At 40.1% G+C, this 15,911-nt stretch overlaps 1 protein-coding gene across 1 annotated transcript in view; it reads left to right on the forward strand.

Moving 5' to 3' along the window:
- Positions 1-15,911, forward strand: part of LOC140480767 (integrin beta-1-like) — a 108,491-nt gene that overhangs the window by 59,972 nt on the left and 32,608 nt on the right. Inside the window, exons 9-12 of the mRNA XM_072576109.1 lie at positions 3,875-3,964; positions 4,074-4,214; positions 6,502-6,704; positions 11,631-11,869. Of these exons, the coding sequence (XP_072432210.1) occupies positions 3,875-3,964; positions 4,074-4,214; positions 6,502-6,704; positions 11,631-11,869 (673 nt within the window). The remainder of the gene's footprint in view (positions 1-3,874; positions 3,965-4,073; positions 4,215-6,501; positions 6,705-11,630; positions 11,870-15,911) is intronic.

Genomic DNA, 15,911 nt, shown 5'->3' on the forward strand with positions numbered 1-15,911 from the left:
CTTGTTGATCTTTGAGGGGCCCTATTCTCTCCCTAGTTACCTTTTGTCCTTAAAGTATTTGTAAAAACCCTTTGGATTCTCCTTAATTCGATTTGCCAAAGCTAAATCATGTCCCCTTTTTGCCCTCCTAATTTCCCTCTTAAGTATACTTCTACTGCCTTTGACTTGATATATCCTGTCTATACCTTACATATACTTCCTTCTTTTTCTTAACCAAATCCTCAATTTCTTTAGTCATCCAGCATTCCCTACACCTACCAGCCTTCCCTTTCACCTCGACAGGAATATATTTTCTCTGGATTCTCGTTATCTCTTTTCTGAAGGCTTCCCATTTTCCAGCCATCCCTTTACCTGTGAACATCTGCCCCCAATCAGCTTTTGAGAGTTCTTGCTTAATACCGTTAAAATTGGCCTTTCTCCAATTTAGAACTTCAACTTTTAGATCTGGTCTATCCTTTTCCATCACTATTTTAAAACGAATAGAATTATGGTCGTCGGTCCAAAAGTGCTCCCCCACTGACACCTCAGTCACCTGCCCTGCCTTATTTCCCAAGAGTAGGTCAAGTGTTGCACCTTCTCTCGTAGGTACATCCACATACTGAATCAGAAAATTTACTTGTACACACTTAAGAAATTCCTCTCCATCTAAACCTTTAACACTATGACAATCCCAGTCTATGTTTGGAAAGTTAAAATCCCCTACCATAACTACCCTATTATTCTTACAGATAGCTGAGACCTCCTTACAAGTTTGTTTCTCAATTTCCCTCTGACTATTGCGGGGTTCTATAATACAATCCCAATAAGTGATCATCCCTTTCTTATTTCTCAGTTCCACTCAAATAACTTCCCTGGATGTTTTTCCAGGAATATCCTCCCTCAGCACAACTGTAATGATATCCCTTATCAAAAACACTTCTCCCCCTCCTCCCTTGCCTCCCTTCCTATCCTTCCTATTTCATTTGTATCCTGGAACATTAAGCTGCCAGTCCTGGCCATCCCTGAGCCTGTTGCTGTGATACAACAAACATAAAGCGAAATGAAATTGGCCCAGACGCAGCAGTAAGCCCAGGATCAGCAGCAATCACCAGCAGATGTGGAACGGCCTCTACAAGTAAAGGTCACAGCTGTGTGTAGGAGATGTGGGAGGTCCAGAGAGTTTTGTCCTCAATGCCATTTCCTCCATATGAGCGAGGCACAATATCAATGCAGTTGTTGTGGTTCTGTTCGCCGAGCTGGGAATTTGTCTTGCAAATGTTTCGTCCCCTGTCTAGGTGACATCCTCAGTGCTTGGGAGCCTCCTGTGAAGCGCTTCTGTGCTGTTTCCTCTGGCATTTATAGTGGCCTGTCTCTGCTGCTTCCGGTTGTCAGTTCGAGCTGTCCGCTGTAGTGGCCGGTATATTGGGTCCAGGGCGATGTGTTTGTTGATAGAGTCTGTGGATGAGTGCCATAATGAGACCCAATATACCGGCCACTACAGCGGACAGCTCGAACTGACAACCAGAGAAGAGGCAGAGACAGGCCACTATAAATGCCGGAGGAAACAGCACAGAAGCGCTTCACAGGAGGCTCCCAAGCACTGAGGATGTCACCTAGACAGGGGACGAAACGTTTGCAAGACAAATTCCCAGCTTGGCGAACAGAACCACAACAATGAGCACCCGAGCTACAAATCTTCTCCCAAACTTTGAATATCAATGCAGATTTTGGATCTCCCAGGACACTCACACTGTCAACTGCTGGTGTGGGACCTGTGGCCCAAAGCCATAAGTGGCCACCTTTATCCTGGTGGTGCCATCTACACTGAACCTCTATGCACTGTCAGATCCACTGGGGACCTGTGAGGGATCTCTCAGTTGCTAATACACAGTATATTGAGGCTGTTAGCAGAAGCTGATTTGTTCCAGAACACAGTGCTTCATCTCATTTCCCCACCTTGAGGCCAGTGCTATAGCCCAGACAGTCAGATTCAGCAAAGTAGCTGGCTTCCCTCAGTGCAGGGTGCAATAGATTGTACATGCATGACATTGAGTAAACCACATCGTAATGCAATTTAGTTCATAATAGAGAAGTGTTTCATTTCATCAAAGTGCAAATGATCTGTGATCATTAAAATCCACATATTAGTAGATTTTATCATAAGTTCATGCAAATTTCAGGAATATGGTCACTCTCTTTCATTAGTTTAATGAAGAAAAGCAAGAAATTTGAATGGACAAAAAAATGACAGAGTGTGTTTGGTAGATTAAAAATGATACTGACTACCATACCAGTTTTACTATCACCTAATTATAAGAAGTTATTTAAACTGTCTGTGGGTGCCAGTGACATTGGTGTTGGTGCAGTGTAGTTGCAGGAGGATAAAATGATTATCAAGGGCACATCAGTTACTTTTCCAAGAAATTAAATTTATAAAATTTGAGTTTGAGACATTGTTTTACTGGAGTTTATTGCATCAAACCATACCATCTAAAAACCATGCATATTATGGGAGAAGTCAATATTATAATAGATTTTCTGTTTAAAGGAATTGTGAAAGAAAATGAATACCAAATGAAAATTTGACTTATGTAGAATATGATTCTAAAAGTCCTTGTCTGTTTAATTTAAGTATATTACTATTGTTTAAGTAAAATAGAAGTAGTAATAAGAAGAAATGAAAGAAATGAAAGTGCCTCTTAAAGATTACTTTGCATTTTTTGGGGGGTAGAGATATGATAAAGGCTTACAATATACAATAATTTGAGAACTTGGATTTTAAAGTAGGGGTAAATGTATTTTAGTTTATAAATATGACTTGGATTCTTACAGGAGTCAGAAAGTCATTTGTTAACATTGAGTAGAGACAGGAGTTTTGGAGAAAACATGCAACTTAAGGTCATTCATTGCAAATACTTATAAAGTTGAGCTTTTATGCCTTACACTGAAACAAATGGTTGGGCACTACAGAGCAGGTTAGGAAGTTTATTTGAATAGAAGAATGCAAAATTATGAAAGATTTAAATAATGATGGTCTAATCTCACTAGTTGGTAGGTCAGTAATAAATGACCTAGGGTTCAGGATTATCACTATAAGAATGTAGAAGAATTGGAAGAAAGATCTTCTGAAAGTAGGATGTTAAATGGGAATGTGTAGTGTCAATGAGAATTGAAAAACAAGTAATGACCCTATTTAAGGGGGAGTTTGAGAAGTATTTAAAATCCAAAATATGAAATGATTTGGAGAAAAGATTAACTATAATTCTATTTTGTGTTCCCTATCATTTGGACAGCTAAAACCAGCAAGAGATCAAATACACTGAAGTGTCCAGTTTGCTGTTGCAGTTTCAGGGATGAAGTTTCCTTATGCTGAGTGCTCCCCCTTTCCCAGTGTCCTGATTATATAATTGGGAAAACTGGATAGCAAAGCTAGCTGAGTCTTTTGCTTCTAAAGTGGCCTTCTTCCTCTTCTGGCATTGCACGTGATCTTTTTCTGTAAAAAGCACTTGTCTTTTCTTCATGGTCAGTAGCCATCTCTTAGTTATTGGCAGGATGCTTCTTTGAGCTTGCTGTGAATACATGATAACACCAGCCTGAGAAACTAGGCCAAAGTCACGCAGCTTTTCAAATGGTAAAAGTGTTGCTCTAACTGTGTAGTGGTGGATTAAGGAAGGTATTCATTCAAAATCTTATATATAGGAATCATTTTTATATTTAACATTGAAGACAGAATCAGTACCCTTAAACTTGGATTGTTAATTCTTCAGCATTTTGTGCCCATTTCTGTTGCTATCTTTTATTCACAAAGAGAAAGTCCAAGGAGCTTAGCATGATTATAAAAGCTGCAGCCTGTAACAATATGACAAGATAAAAACCTGCTTCTCTATTTTAATAGATGTTTCGCGATTCAATTCCAAAATCTGAAGTGGGCATTCTGACACCGAATTCTAGTGACGTAATCAAGTTAATCCTTGACGCTTATCATGTAAGTACTGACCAGTATAGTAATTCTTGCATTAAAATCTGCCCAACATTTTGTACTGATCCAGTACCTAAAAATATAGTGGTGGTTATGTTTTCATCCTTTTTTGCAGGCTTTGTCTTTTGCTGTGATCTTGGAGAACAGCTCATTGCCAGAAGGAGTGATAATGCATTCTACAGTCTACTGTAATAACAATACTGTACATACAGAGGAAGACAGCTCCAAGTGTTCAGGGATTCACACTGGTGACAAGGTAACTTATAGGTCACAATGAACATAATGTATGTTTGCACTTCGATCGTGGTCAGTAATACTCGGTCAGTAATACATCTGATGAATTACTTTGTGTGTACTATTTGGGAAGTGAAGAAATGTCTTAATGCCAATCTTATCAGAATATGGGAGCAAGATGGCAGATGGGCAGAGGCAGTGTATAATTGGGTGTGATGACCGGGATTGCCAAGCCCATTGTTTATCTGCCTGTCCTCAGTCTTAGCAGACACAGTTTGGGTTCTGGGGAGACTCGCTTCCTATCCGCGACCCTTAAGCAGCCAATCAATGGCTTTCTAAGGCATCATCCTCATGGTAGTGTGTCACATGGCAGTGCCACAAGGTACAGTATGGCTCCCTGTTGCATGCTCCAGGAAAGACTTGCAATCACTGCCTCTGTTTCAAGTGTACATGTTCTTTTTAAATAAGGAGCAGGAGGTTTAGAGGGGATATGAGGAACCATGTTTTCATCCAGAGGGTAGTGGAAATTTAAGTATTTAAATATGCCCTTGTGATGCAAGAGCATAGAAGTACTGGAAAATGAGATTAGAATAGTTGGGTGGTTAATTTTGACTGGCTTGGTTGAAATGGGCCAAAGGGCATTTTTCTGTGCTGTGGATGTCTGTGACTCCGCGCCCCCACCTCCCCAACCAACATCCCAATTGTGTCATCCTTCTGGGGCATGCCTTATAAGGGCAACACTCTAACCTTGAACTCTGACCTCCAGCGACACACATGCTCAAGGACCGTCTGCAATCTTAGCAGTGATAATGGCTAACAGCGCCACTGGTGGGACTGAAGAGCTGCCAGAGATCTGATGGAAACATAGAAACTAGGAGCAGGAGTAGGCTATTTCTGTCTTTCGAGCCCGCTCCAATGTTCAATATGAAGATGATAGATCATCCAACTTAGTATCCTGTTCCCGTCTCGTCATCATACCACTTGACCCAAGAACTAAATCTAAACCCTTCTTGAAAACATTCAATGTTTTGCCAAAACCACTGGCTGTAGAAGTCAAATAATTTGCTGACAGCTTTGGAATTGAGGCATCTTCCCACATGGGGCCAGAAACTGATCACCTACTGGAGAATCTGGTCTCAGTTCTCAGAAAACACTCCTGTAAATCTTTATCACACTCTTTGTCACATCACCGAAAGGTCGATTCTCCTGCTCCTCAGATGCTGCCTGACCCGCTGTGCTTTTCCAGCAAAACACTTTTCAAATCCTTTTGAAGAAAGATTGAACTTTCCTTTGGTAAAGAGATTGAAATAGCACATAGTACTCCAAGTGATGCTTCACTATAACACAGTGTCAATGCATGAGGTTTCTTTTTCATATAATCTAGTCTCTTTGCAATAAAAATTAACATTCTATTTCCCTGAATTGCTTGTTGCATCTATGCATTAACTTTTTGTGGTATGTGTGAAAGGGACATTTAAACACCAACATTTCCTAATCTCTCACCATTTAAAAAACATTCAACATTTTATACTAAAATAGATACTTTTACAATTCCCACAAAATAATCCATCTGCCAGGTTCTTGCCCACTTACTAAACCTATTAATATTCATCTGCCGAGTCCTTCTCACAGCTTACTTTCCCTTGAGCCTGGTTCCTAGGTAACCTGTAATGCCAGAACGGGCAACTCCCCAACATGCATGGCACCTTATCAAAGCTGAGTAGTTTTGATCACAACCACTTGCCAAGAAGTGGTGAAATTTGCATCTTATCATACATTTGCACAACAATACTTTGGACTTCTTGCATGGATACCGTCATCATGCTTTGCGTATTTAAATATTTGACAGGTTAAAAGCTGATTTTAGAATATTGTTTTCCTCCTTAAGCATTAATACAGTATGATAAAGCTACTTTACTGGTAGAACCTATGAATAGATTGTCATATGCATTCTTTTGATGTTCTTAGTGCATTATACAAATAAATTTTGATTTCAGACTTAAAAATTCTAATTTATTCTTCTTCGTGACTGCAAACTTATGGATGTTCTTAATTTCCTCCATCTTTCCTTCTTCCTGTGGGGTTGCAGCTTCTAAATCTCCAGTATCTTGCAATTTAATCACCATTTCTTAATACATGACTTCATTTTACTCTTTACAACCATGTAGATATCTGTTCTGTGGTTTTAAACCTTCACCCTTGATCTCTCAGCAGTAAAATATTGTCTGTGTTGATCAGTCTGCAGCAGCACTTCATTTATAACCTTTACAAGAAGAACAATTTTTAAAATGCCACTCTGGTCTTTCCAGGTGAAATTTGACATACATATTACAGCAAAGAAATGCCCAAAAAATGAGCAGGAGGCAACTATTCAGCTCAAGCCAACGGGTTTTAATGAGAAAGTGGAAATCACTCTGAAGTTTTTATGTGAATGTGAGTGCAATAAACAGGAAATCACAAAACGCCCAGATTGCAATGAGGGGAATGGAAAAATAGAGTGTGGAGTCTGCAAGTAAGTTACTAAGTTACTTAGCACATTATTGATAACAGGGAAAATTACAAAAAAAAAGTAGAGAGGTGATGACATGATGACATTATTGCTGGATTAGTGATTCAGGGGTAATGTTTTGGGGGGGGGGTGTTTGAAACACGGTATAGCTGATGGTGGAATTTGAATTTGACGAAGTCTGGAATTTAAAAAATCTAATAATGACAGTGAAAGTATTGTTGATTGCTGTAAACAAATTCATCTGGTTCACTATGTCCTTTAGGGAAGGCAAACTGCTGGTCTGGCCTACATGTGCCTTTAGACCCACAACAGTCTAGTTGACCGCTAACTGCCTTCTGATAATTCTAGTAAGTCACTCAATTATATCAAACTGCTGAAAAATCTCCAAAATGGAATGAAACAAAATGGATCACTTGGCATTGAACTAGTCATTGGAAATGACAAAGGGGACATTCAGCCCTGTCAACCTTGGAAAGTCCTCCTTCCCAACATCTGCAGCTACTGCCAAAATTGGGAGAGCTGTCAATAACTGAGCACCTACAATCCTTCTCATCCCTAAATTGCTGACACTTATGTTGTCACCACAACTTGAAATAGAAATTCCAAATGTAGGCTAGCCAGATTTATAAAGTTTCAACACAGCTTCCCTGCTTTTGTACTCATTACATCATGAAGCAAAGATCCTACAGCATCATTTCTGGAGGAATGTTAATGTAGCTGGAATAAATGAATTAGCTTAGTTGTTACATGTGCTGAAATGAGTACAGTGAAAAGTGCAAGTTGCTGCTTATCTTAGGTACAAAGGTCCCTAGGCACAGCTCTTTCAGTTACAGTTCTTAAAACAAAAAGTCCAGCATTGCAGATTCAGGAATAAATTTTAAAATGGAGAAAAATAGGTACAGAGGAACAGTCTTCTGACCCAGTCCGTATTAACACATGGATGACAGCCCCTTGAAACTAATGGGTTACATCCCAGGGTCTTAAAAGAAGTGGTTTCAGAGATAGTAGATGCATTGAATGAAATCTTGCAGAATTCCCTCAATTCTGAAAGGATCCCATTAGTTGCAGAATGTTCTGTGTCTTTCAGAACCAACCACTGCCAGCTAATGATTGGGCAAGGGTTTTGCCGCCAAATTGCCATTCTATACTGAATCAAAGAGCCTAATGATGAAAGGTGCTTGGGGATGAACCATGAATGGGTTTAACAAGAAGAGGCACCTGTCTTAACAACAATATATAGTTCATTGCATGATAGAAAAGATGCAAGTTATCATAGGCTCATTAGACTATGAGGAGCCAGAAATAGCACCTCTCACCTTGTTGGACTCTTTATTATCGGATTGAGTGGAGCCTAATACAATTCCTAACATTAAGAGATCACTAAAATTATCTTAAACAACAAAAAAAGTAAGAATTAACGCCACAATTTAAGATAAGAAATAGGATACCTTTGGCTAGTACTGCAAAAAAATGTTCCCACTTGAGATAAGAGCTCTAATGTTGGAAGTAATATATATTAAATAAGGTAAAGGATTGGATAACTAATAGGAAACAGTGTATTGGGAATTACAACTTGGCAAGCTTTAACTAATGGAGTTCCACAAACATCAGTGCTAGTGGCTAAAGTAATTATGATCTATATTAATGACTTGGATGAAGGGATGATTGCATTGTAGCCAAATTTTCTGACAACACAGTGTTAGGTAGGAAAGCAAGTTGTGTGGATAATACCTGTGTTTGCAAGGAAACATAGATTAGTTGAGAGAGTAGGCAAACATTTGATAGGTGGAATACATTGTGAAAAATGTGAAATTGTCCATTTTGGTAGGAAGAATAGAAATATAGAATATGATTTAAACAGAAAGAGACTGAAGAAAGTTGGACTTTATTCGAAAGAATTTGACGATATTCGCTCATAACCGTCGTCTTTGAGTTGGGGTAAGATTTTCTGGAAATCATGCCATTACTGTAGAAGCTTGATTTGTTCAACAATGTTGTCGAAGACTGGGCCCAGCATGTGGAAAGAAAGCATTAATTTTCTGGGCAAATAACATTGGGGCAGATGAAAAGCACTGAGTAATTCTCCTCAGAGCTTGTGGACCTACAGCTTTTTAAGTTATTAAGAGCCTAACTTCCCATGAGACACCAGATACTAAAACCTTTCAGGAGCTGATAAGATTTAGTAAGGAATACTACAACCCCAAACTTTCTTTAATTCTGAGATGCTATCGGTTTTACTTGGCAATTTGAGAACCGGGAAATCTGTGTCAGGATTTTTGACTTGGTTAAGATGACTGGTAGAGGCATGTGACTTTAGTTTAACCCTTAATGAGATGCTGAGTTACCATTGGTGTATAGGATTAATGATGCAATCATGCAAAAGTGCATTCTAGCTGAAGTCTAACTGAACTTCAAATACTACAAATGGCTATAAAAAAAATGGGTAATGAGATAACAGCATTAATATCAATTAAATGAACTGCTTCATCTTAAAATAGAAAGAACCAGCCTATGTCCTTGGACTCAGAGGAGGAGGTATGTAATGATTGTAACAAGGTCAGCCAGGTGGACCTCATAGAATATGAGTTCCCCGATTGGGGCTGTAATTCTGGTCCAGTCAGGGATTCCTGGCTGACAGATAAGAACAAGAGTGTCAGACACCCTATTCACTTTGAGAGCTGGCTCTGAGGGAGCTACATCAGTGTCAAGGAATCTCCATGTTCAAATAAAGGGCGTATGGTGATGGGATACCAGCCTCTGGAGATTATGTCAGGGAAGCAGACTGTAAAGGTGGTGAAGGCTTGCTATAACGACAAAGGTCATTTCTGAAAACTGTGTATAGCTGATGTCCTTACTTAAATTTGGATATGTCTGCATAGAAACTGTTCAGAGACGTTCGCTGAACTGTGACCAGGAATGAAGAGGCAGTCGTATGAGGAAAGTTTGACCAGATCCAGAGCAAACCCATTCAGAGTTTAGAAGAATAAAAGTTAATCTTATTTTTCTGAGGGGATTAAAGAGAGAATATTTCCTCTCATGGGAGAACCTAGATTGGGGTGGGGGTGGGGGGGAAATCACAGTTTAATGTCAGAGATCTCCCATTTAAGAATTAGATGTGGAAGAATTTCTTCTCGTATATGATTGGTAATCTTTGGAATTTTCTTCCCCAAAAATAATTGCAGCTGGGTCATTGACTATATCCACGGCTGAATTAATCAGATTTTTGATCCACAAGGGTGTCACAAGTTATGAAGGACAGGAGAAAGCAACTAAGGCTATGGTCAGATCAATCTTATTGAATGAGGGGCAGGCCCAAGGAGCTGAAGGGCTCTACTGCTCCTATTTTCCTGAGATACTTCCCCACCTGCTCTCTTAGTGTGTCCTGCCACTTGTAAAGATCTGTTCATGCGAGCCAACTCTGTCCTTGCACATTCTTCAAAATTTTACCTGAAATTCTGCCAATTTCAGAACTGAAATTCAAGTTTGAATTGCCTTTTCTCGAGCAATTTTGCTTAATTACATGGCCCTGCATGTCTCATTATTGAGTCCAGCATTAAGGGACAGGATTGAATTCATCTTGATGTTTTTATTTGTGGACAGGACATATTTCCCACATTGGAGAAAGTGAGGACTGCAGATGCTGGAGATCAGAGTCAACAGTGGGGTGATGGAAAAGCACAACAGGTCAGGCAGCATCCGAGGAGCATGAGATCGACGTTTCAGGCAAGAGTCCTTCATCAGTAATGAACTCATTCCCGATGAAGGGTTCTTGCCCAAAACATCGATTTTCCTGCTCCTCAGATGCTGCCTGACCTGCTGTGCTTTTCCATCACCCCACTCTCAACCCATATTTCCCACATTTTCAGTTAGATGCCAGTGTTATAGCTGTACACAGCAAATAGCTCGGAATGTGGTTTCTTCTGGAGCACAAGTTAATCATGCCCATTGCCTTCTCTGTTTTTAATATTTGACTCCTGCCACATTGTTTTGAACATAATTTTCCTATTCATTCACAAATGTTTTTATTTTAGTTGAGAATTTGTTTGCTCTTTTTCCTGATAATCTTAAATCAAGTATTTCCTACTGAGTGAAACAACACAGTTGAGAACAGCAAAAACAAAATACTGCAGATGTGTGAAATCCGAGAACAGAAAACATGGAAACTTTCAGCTGATCTGGTAGCGTTTCAGATCAATGATTATTTTCAAGAGAACCAGGCATATAATTGCTTTTGAATCAGTGAAAAGGAGGAGAGTAGGAAGCAGACCAAATGGAGTATTCTTTGATAGAGTGCAAGGCAGGACAGGTTAAATAGTACAAGTTTTGATGGTGTAAAAGCCAAAGAGAGTGATAATGGGACAAATAAGAAACAATGAAATGTCTCAATGAAGTGAAAATGGCAGGATAACAGTCCTCTGAACGCAAAGAGTGCATTTAAGACAGAGTTAGGACAGAGGTTCTAATGAAGAGTTACCAGAGTCAAATTGTCAACTCTGCTTTCTTCCCACAAATGCTACCAGACCTGCTGATCTTCTTCAACAATTTTTGTTTTTTCATTTAAGACAGTGATTTATAAATTCTTGATGAGTTAGGGGTTTGAAGGTTACACGGAGAGGCAGGCCAATGAGATTGAAAAACATATCAACCATGATTGGATAGTGGAACAGACTCAATGGGCTGAATGATCTAATTCTGCTCCTACATCTTATGGTCTTGTGGTTTTACGATTAAGAAAGAGATAAGAGCAAAAATAAAACACAAAATAAAAGGGACATTATTTAGTTTAATGATGCACCCAGAAAACTATAAAGTTCCCAGTCCAAAGTTTGAGGTGATGTCCCTTGAGACTAAGGGTCATTGTTTTTAAAGAAGAAGCTAAGATTATGATTTCCTGAAGCTGATTTTAAGATTTAACTGTTTCATTTTCAGATGCAATGAAGGACACATTGGTCGATTTTGTGAATGCAACATTGATGAAATACATCGTGAGGATATGCTTGCCTCCTGTAGAAAAGATAATGCATCTCTAGTTTGCAGTGGTATTGGAGATTGTATCTGTGGGGAATGTGAATGCCAAAAGAGGGAAAATCCCAATGAATACATCTCAGGCAAATATTGCGAATGTGATAACTTCAGTTGTGACCGATTCAATGGATTGCTCTGTGGAGGCAAGTGTACAGCAGAATGCAGAATCTACCTGTATTTACTTTCCCATAATCTGAGCAAAATACTGTGGGATGCTGAAATAAAAACAGGACATAATGGACAAAAGTACTGAATGACTTTGGCAGCATCTGTGGATGTTAACAGCAAAGTTAACATTTTGAGTCCAATATGACTCTTCTGGTTATTTGCTATTTGAATACACATCTTGTTCTCATGCTAACATTTCGACCATCTTAAAAAAACCAAGACCTATAAACAGAGAGCCAGGACATACCACCAGTGCTTCACAGGAGACTCTCACAGATGATGTTACCTAGTTATAGTGATGAAATGTCTGAAAACAAACCTTCCAGCTCAGCGAGCTAACTTACTATTTCTACCCCAGGCTTGCTGCAGTGTTCCAGTGAAGCCCAAGACAAGCTCACCTCATTTTTTCCTTAGGAACATTCCAGTCTTCAGGACTCAACATTGAGTTCAACAATTTCTGACCATGAACACTGTCTTCCATTTTGATTACATCTTCCTCACCCACTGCATGGCATGGTAGCATTGGTTTACTCCACACAGAGCTGATCAATTTTCTATGATTCAAACCAACTGTTAACAACAATTCTGTATCTATATTTCCTCCTCCCCTACCATCCCTTCGTCCTTTACTCCAACACCATCTCCATCTGTTCCACTTGTCCGTCCTCCTCTTCTGTTAACAGCATAAAAACAATCACTTTCCAGCCCCCTTCAGTTCTGAAGAGGAGTCATATTGACTTTCTCCACAGCTGCTGCCTCATTGCTGAGCTTCTTTTGCACTTTCTGTTTTATTTGCGTTTCCATATGCTGGTTCTAGGTCTTCAGAATTTGAACTTATTTGTGATTGACACAAATGTGAAAGTTGGTAAACATCATTGGGTATTATTATGATCCTGGATCCAACTGCCAATTTTATGTTATGATCTGGCCAGGAACCAGTAACTTTTACTTTTAAAGTAAAAAAAATGTTGAGATGCAGAAAACATAGTAAAAGCATGAAATCATGCAGTTATTCCATGGTATATAACGGAGCGCTGACACATCATATCCAGAACCCCAGGACACTGAACCATGAAAAGAGGATGATTGACCACAGTCAGTGAGCCAGTTAACATTGGTCAATATGGCTAATGCACAGTAATCAGACATTCCAGTCACACCAAATGGATTTCACTGTAATTCCTGCCTGTTTTATAGGGCAGCACAGTGGCTCAGTGGTTAGCACAGCTGCCTCACAGCACCAGGGTCCTGGGTTCAATTCCAGCCTCAAGGACTGTGCAAACTCCACACAGACATTCTCCCTGTATCTGCATGGGTTTTTCTCCAGGTGCTCTAGTTTCCTCCCACAATCACAAGGATATACAGGTTAGCCATGGGAAATACAGGCTTACAGGAATGGGGGGGGGGGAGGGTCTGTGTGGGCTGCTCTTCAGAGGGTCATTGTGTGGACTTAATGGGCTCATTGGCCTGCTTTCACACTGTAGAGATTTGATGTTAAGATGTGGTCAGTCATCAAATTTCATTAAATTTTACATGGGATTTCAACTCTTCAATTTTGTTGTTTTGACATTGAAAAACTTTTTTAGGAGCCACTCAGTCATGGACTGGCTCAATGACTGTGGCCAATCCCCCCCTTTTCGTAGTTCAGTGGTCCCTGCATTCTGGATATGATGTGTCAGCACTCCATTATGAGCCGTTGACTGACTGACAGTCTCCATGAACTGGTCTGCCTTTGAGTATTCTCTCAAGCTCCAATTGTGCTCGACTGCATCACGCAAATATTCATGTAAGCTTTTCATCTCCTCATCGTTCAGCTGCACTAAATTGTTGATGCTTGCTGGCTCCTTCCAAGATCCTTGTGGCCTCCCTCCAACACAGAAGATCAGAGACCTACCCATATTTTCAGCTCCCCAGAACATTTTCTGAGTCTTGATTCCAACATTTAGCTGCCTACGGATTCCTAGAACTTTTTCTGGAGTTCTATTAGCACAGGGCAATCCAACTCCTCCTTTACACAGAATCCACCTGTTTCATCAGGACAGCTGCATCACTCTTAACATGGAGTCTGCTTCTGTCACTCTCTCACAAGGTGGAACCTTTAAACTCCTCTTAGTGACTTGCGAACTCTCCTGAGTGACCAATCAAATATCTTGTGATAAATCCCTCCCCTCTATTGCTGGGCCAAATTGAATGTTGCTATCTAGGAACTCTTCGAATGGCTGTTCCATAAATGTTATTATGCACTGATTGCTGGTTTGCTCAGTAGAAAACATGGATATAGAGTATTTCATCACAGTTTAAAGGATTGGTAAGAAGATTGCGGGAAATGGAAATAGCAGTCTTTACTTAGCCGAGCTAGACGTTCAGTTTGATATTGACTGGGGACCTTCCTGTATTCTGATATCTCCAGTAGCTAATCCAGATCCATTCTGTTCAATTCCATTAACTCAGCTGAAGTAGGTGGGCTAAGTGCACCGAGCTAAAAGAAAATCAATAGCGCAGATTTTTCTTCATGGGTTAATTGTGGAGAGTCAGGAAAGATCCCAGCTCCATAAAACCAATCTTTAAATTTGTCCACCTCCACATCTGTGTTTTGATCCAGGGGCCTAGCTGGATTACAAGTCAGGCCGGGTGGCTTGGTAAGAAACTGCATTGCTGCCCAGATCACAATATGGGCTGGGCAGGCAGCTTGCCTTGGGACTCTGGCACTGTGTTTACAGTTTAAAAATATAGATTGAATATTAAACGTCCTATGTGCTCTCACTGCCTTCACTCACATCCCTTAGTCTCCATGCCCTATTTATGCCTATAAATACCAATGGCGTCACCTCTATTGTCTGTCATATCCTCTGTGCCAATCTATGCCCATCTCCTCATCGTCTAAGGCCATTCATGTCTCAACACCAATGTGCCAAACCCTTGACCTCACATATTTCCTTTGCACTCCATACCAATCTATCCATTCTGCATAGCCATTCATATCCCTGCATCCAATGCCAATCTTCCAATCGCCCTGGCCATCCATGGCATTATACCCATCTACCCATCTACCATAGTGTCTCATACCCAAATGTCCCCAGTAAATCCATGACCCATATATGCGAATTGAGTGCCAATTCATAAAATCCTTTGTCCATCCCTCAGCTAATACCTAGCATGGGATAACCCAACAATCATGCTGACAGAAAATTGAAGTTACCAGTCTTTGAGAATATCACTATTAGAAAATGATAATGCAAAACACAAAGTCTTTTGTAAAAAAACATTTCCATTCAATAATCAGTTAGAGCTGTCTGTTAATAGGAATTCCATTGTGAAATTGGTAGTTTGGGAAATCAGTAATGCTGCACAATTGCTTTAGTGCTGCACTCTGAAATAGTGAGCACTAACTCCATTTGTTTTATTGTTTGGACAGTTCTTGACAATGAAGCCAAACCCAATGAGTGCATACAGTTAGTGAGTTTTGAGAAGATTTGTAGCTCAGGTTGAGGTGCTGGATGTAGGTTTGCTCACTAAGCTGGAAGGTTCACGTTCATACATTTTGTCACCATCTTCAGTGAGCCTCCGGACGAAGCATTACTAATGATTCCTGCTTTCTATTTATATGTTTGGGTTTCTTTGGGATGGTGATGCCATTTCCTGTGGTGATGTCATTTCCTATGGTGATGTCATTTCCTGTTCTTTTTCTCAGGGGGTGGTAAATCAGGTCTAGGTCAATGTGTTTGCTGATAGAGTTCCGGTTGGAATGCCATACTTCTAGGAAGTCTCGTGCGTGTCTCTGTTTGGTTTGTCCTAGGTAACATCTTCAGTGAGCCTCTGATTACATCGAGATAAGGAAGGACACCACTTCGACTCAGACAATGCATCCATCCTAGGACAAGCCAAACAGAGACATGCATGAGAATTCCTAGAAGCATGGCATTCCAACTGGAACTCTATCAACAAACACATTGACCTGGACCCGATTTACCACTCCCTGAGAAAAAAACAGGAAATGACATCACCATAGGAAATAAT

The sequence above is a fragment of the Chiloscyllium punctatum genome, chromosome 8 (assembly GCF_047496795.1).
Source record: "Chiloscyllium punctatum isolate Juve2018m chromosome 8, sChiPun1.3, whole genome shotgun sequence".
Taxonomy (NCBI): Eukaryota; Metazoa; Chordata; class Chondrichthyes; order Orectolobiformes; family Hemiscylliidae; genus Chiloscyllium; species Chiloscyllium punctatum.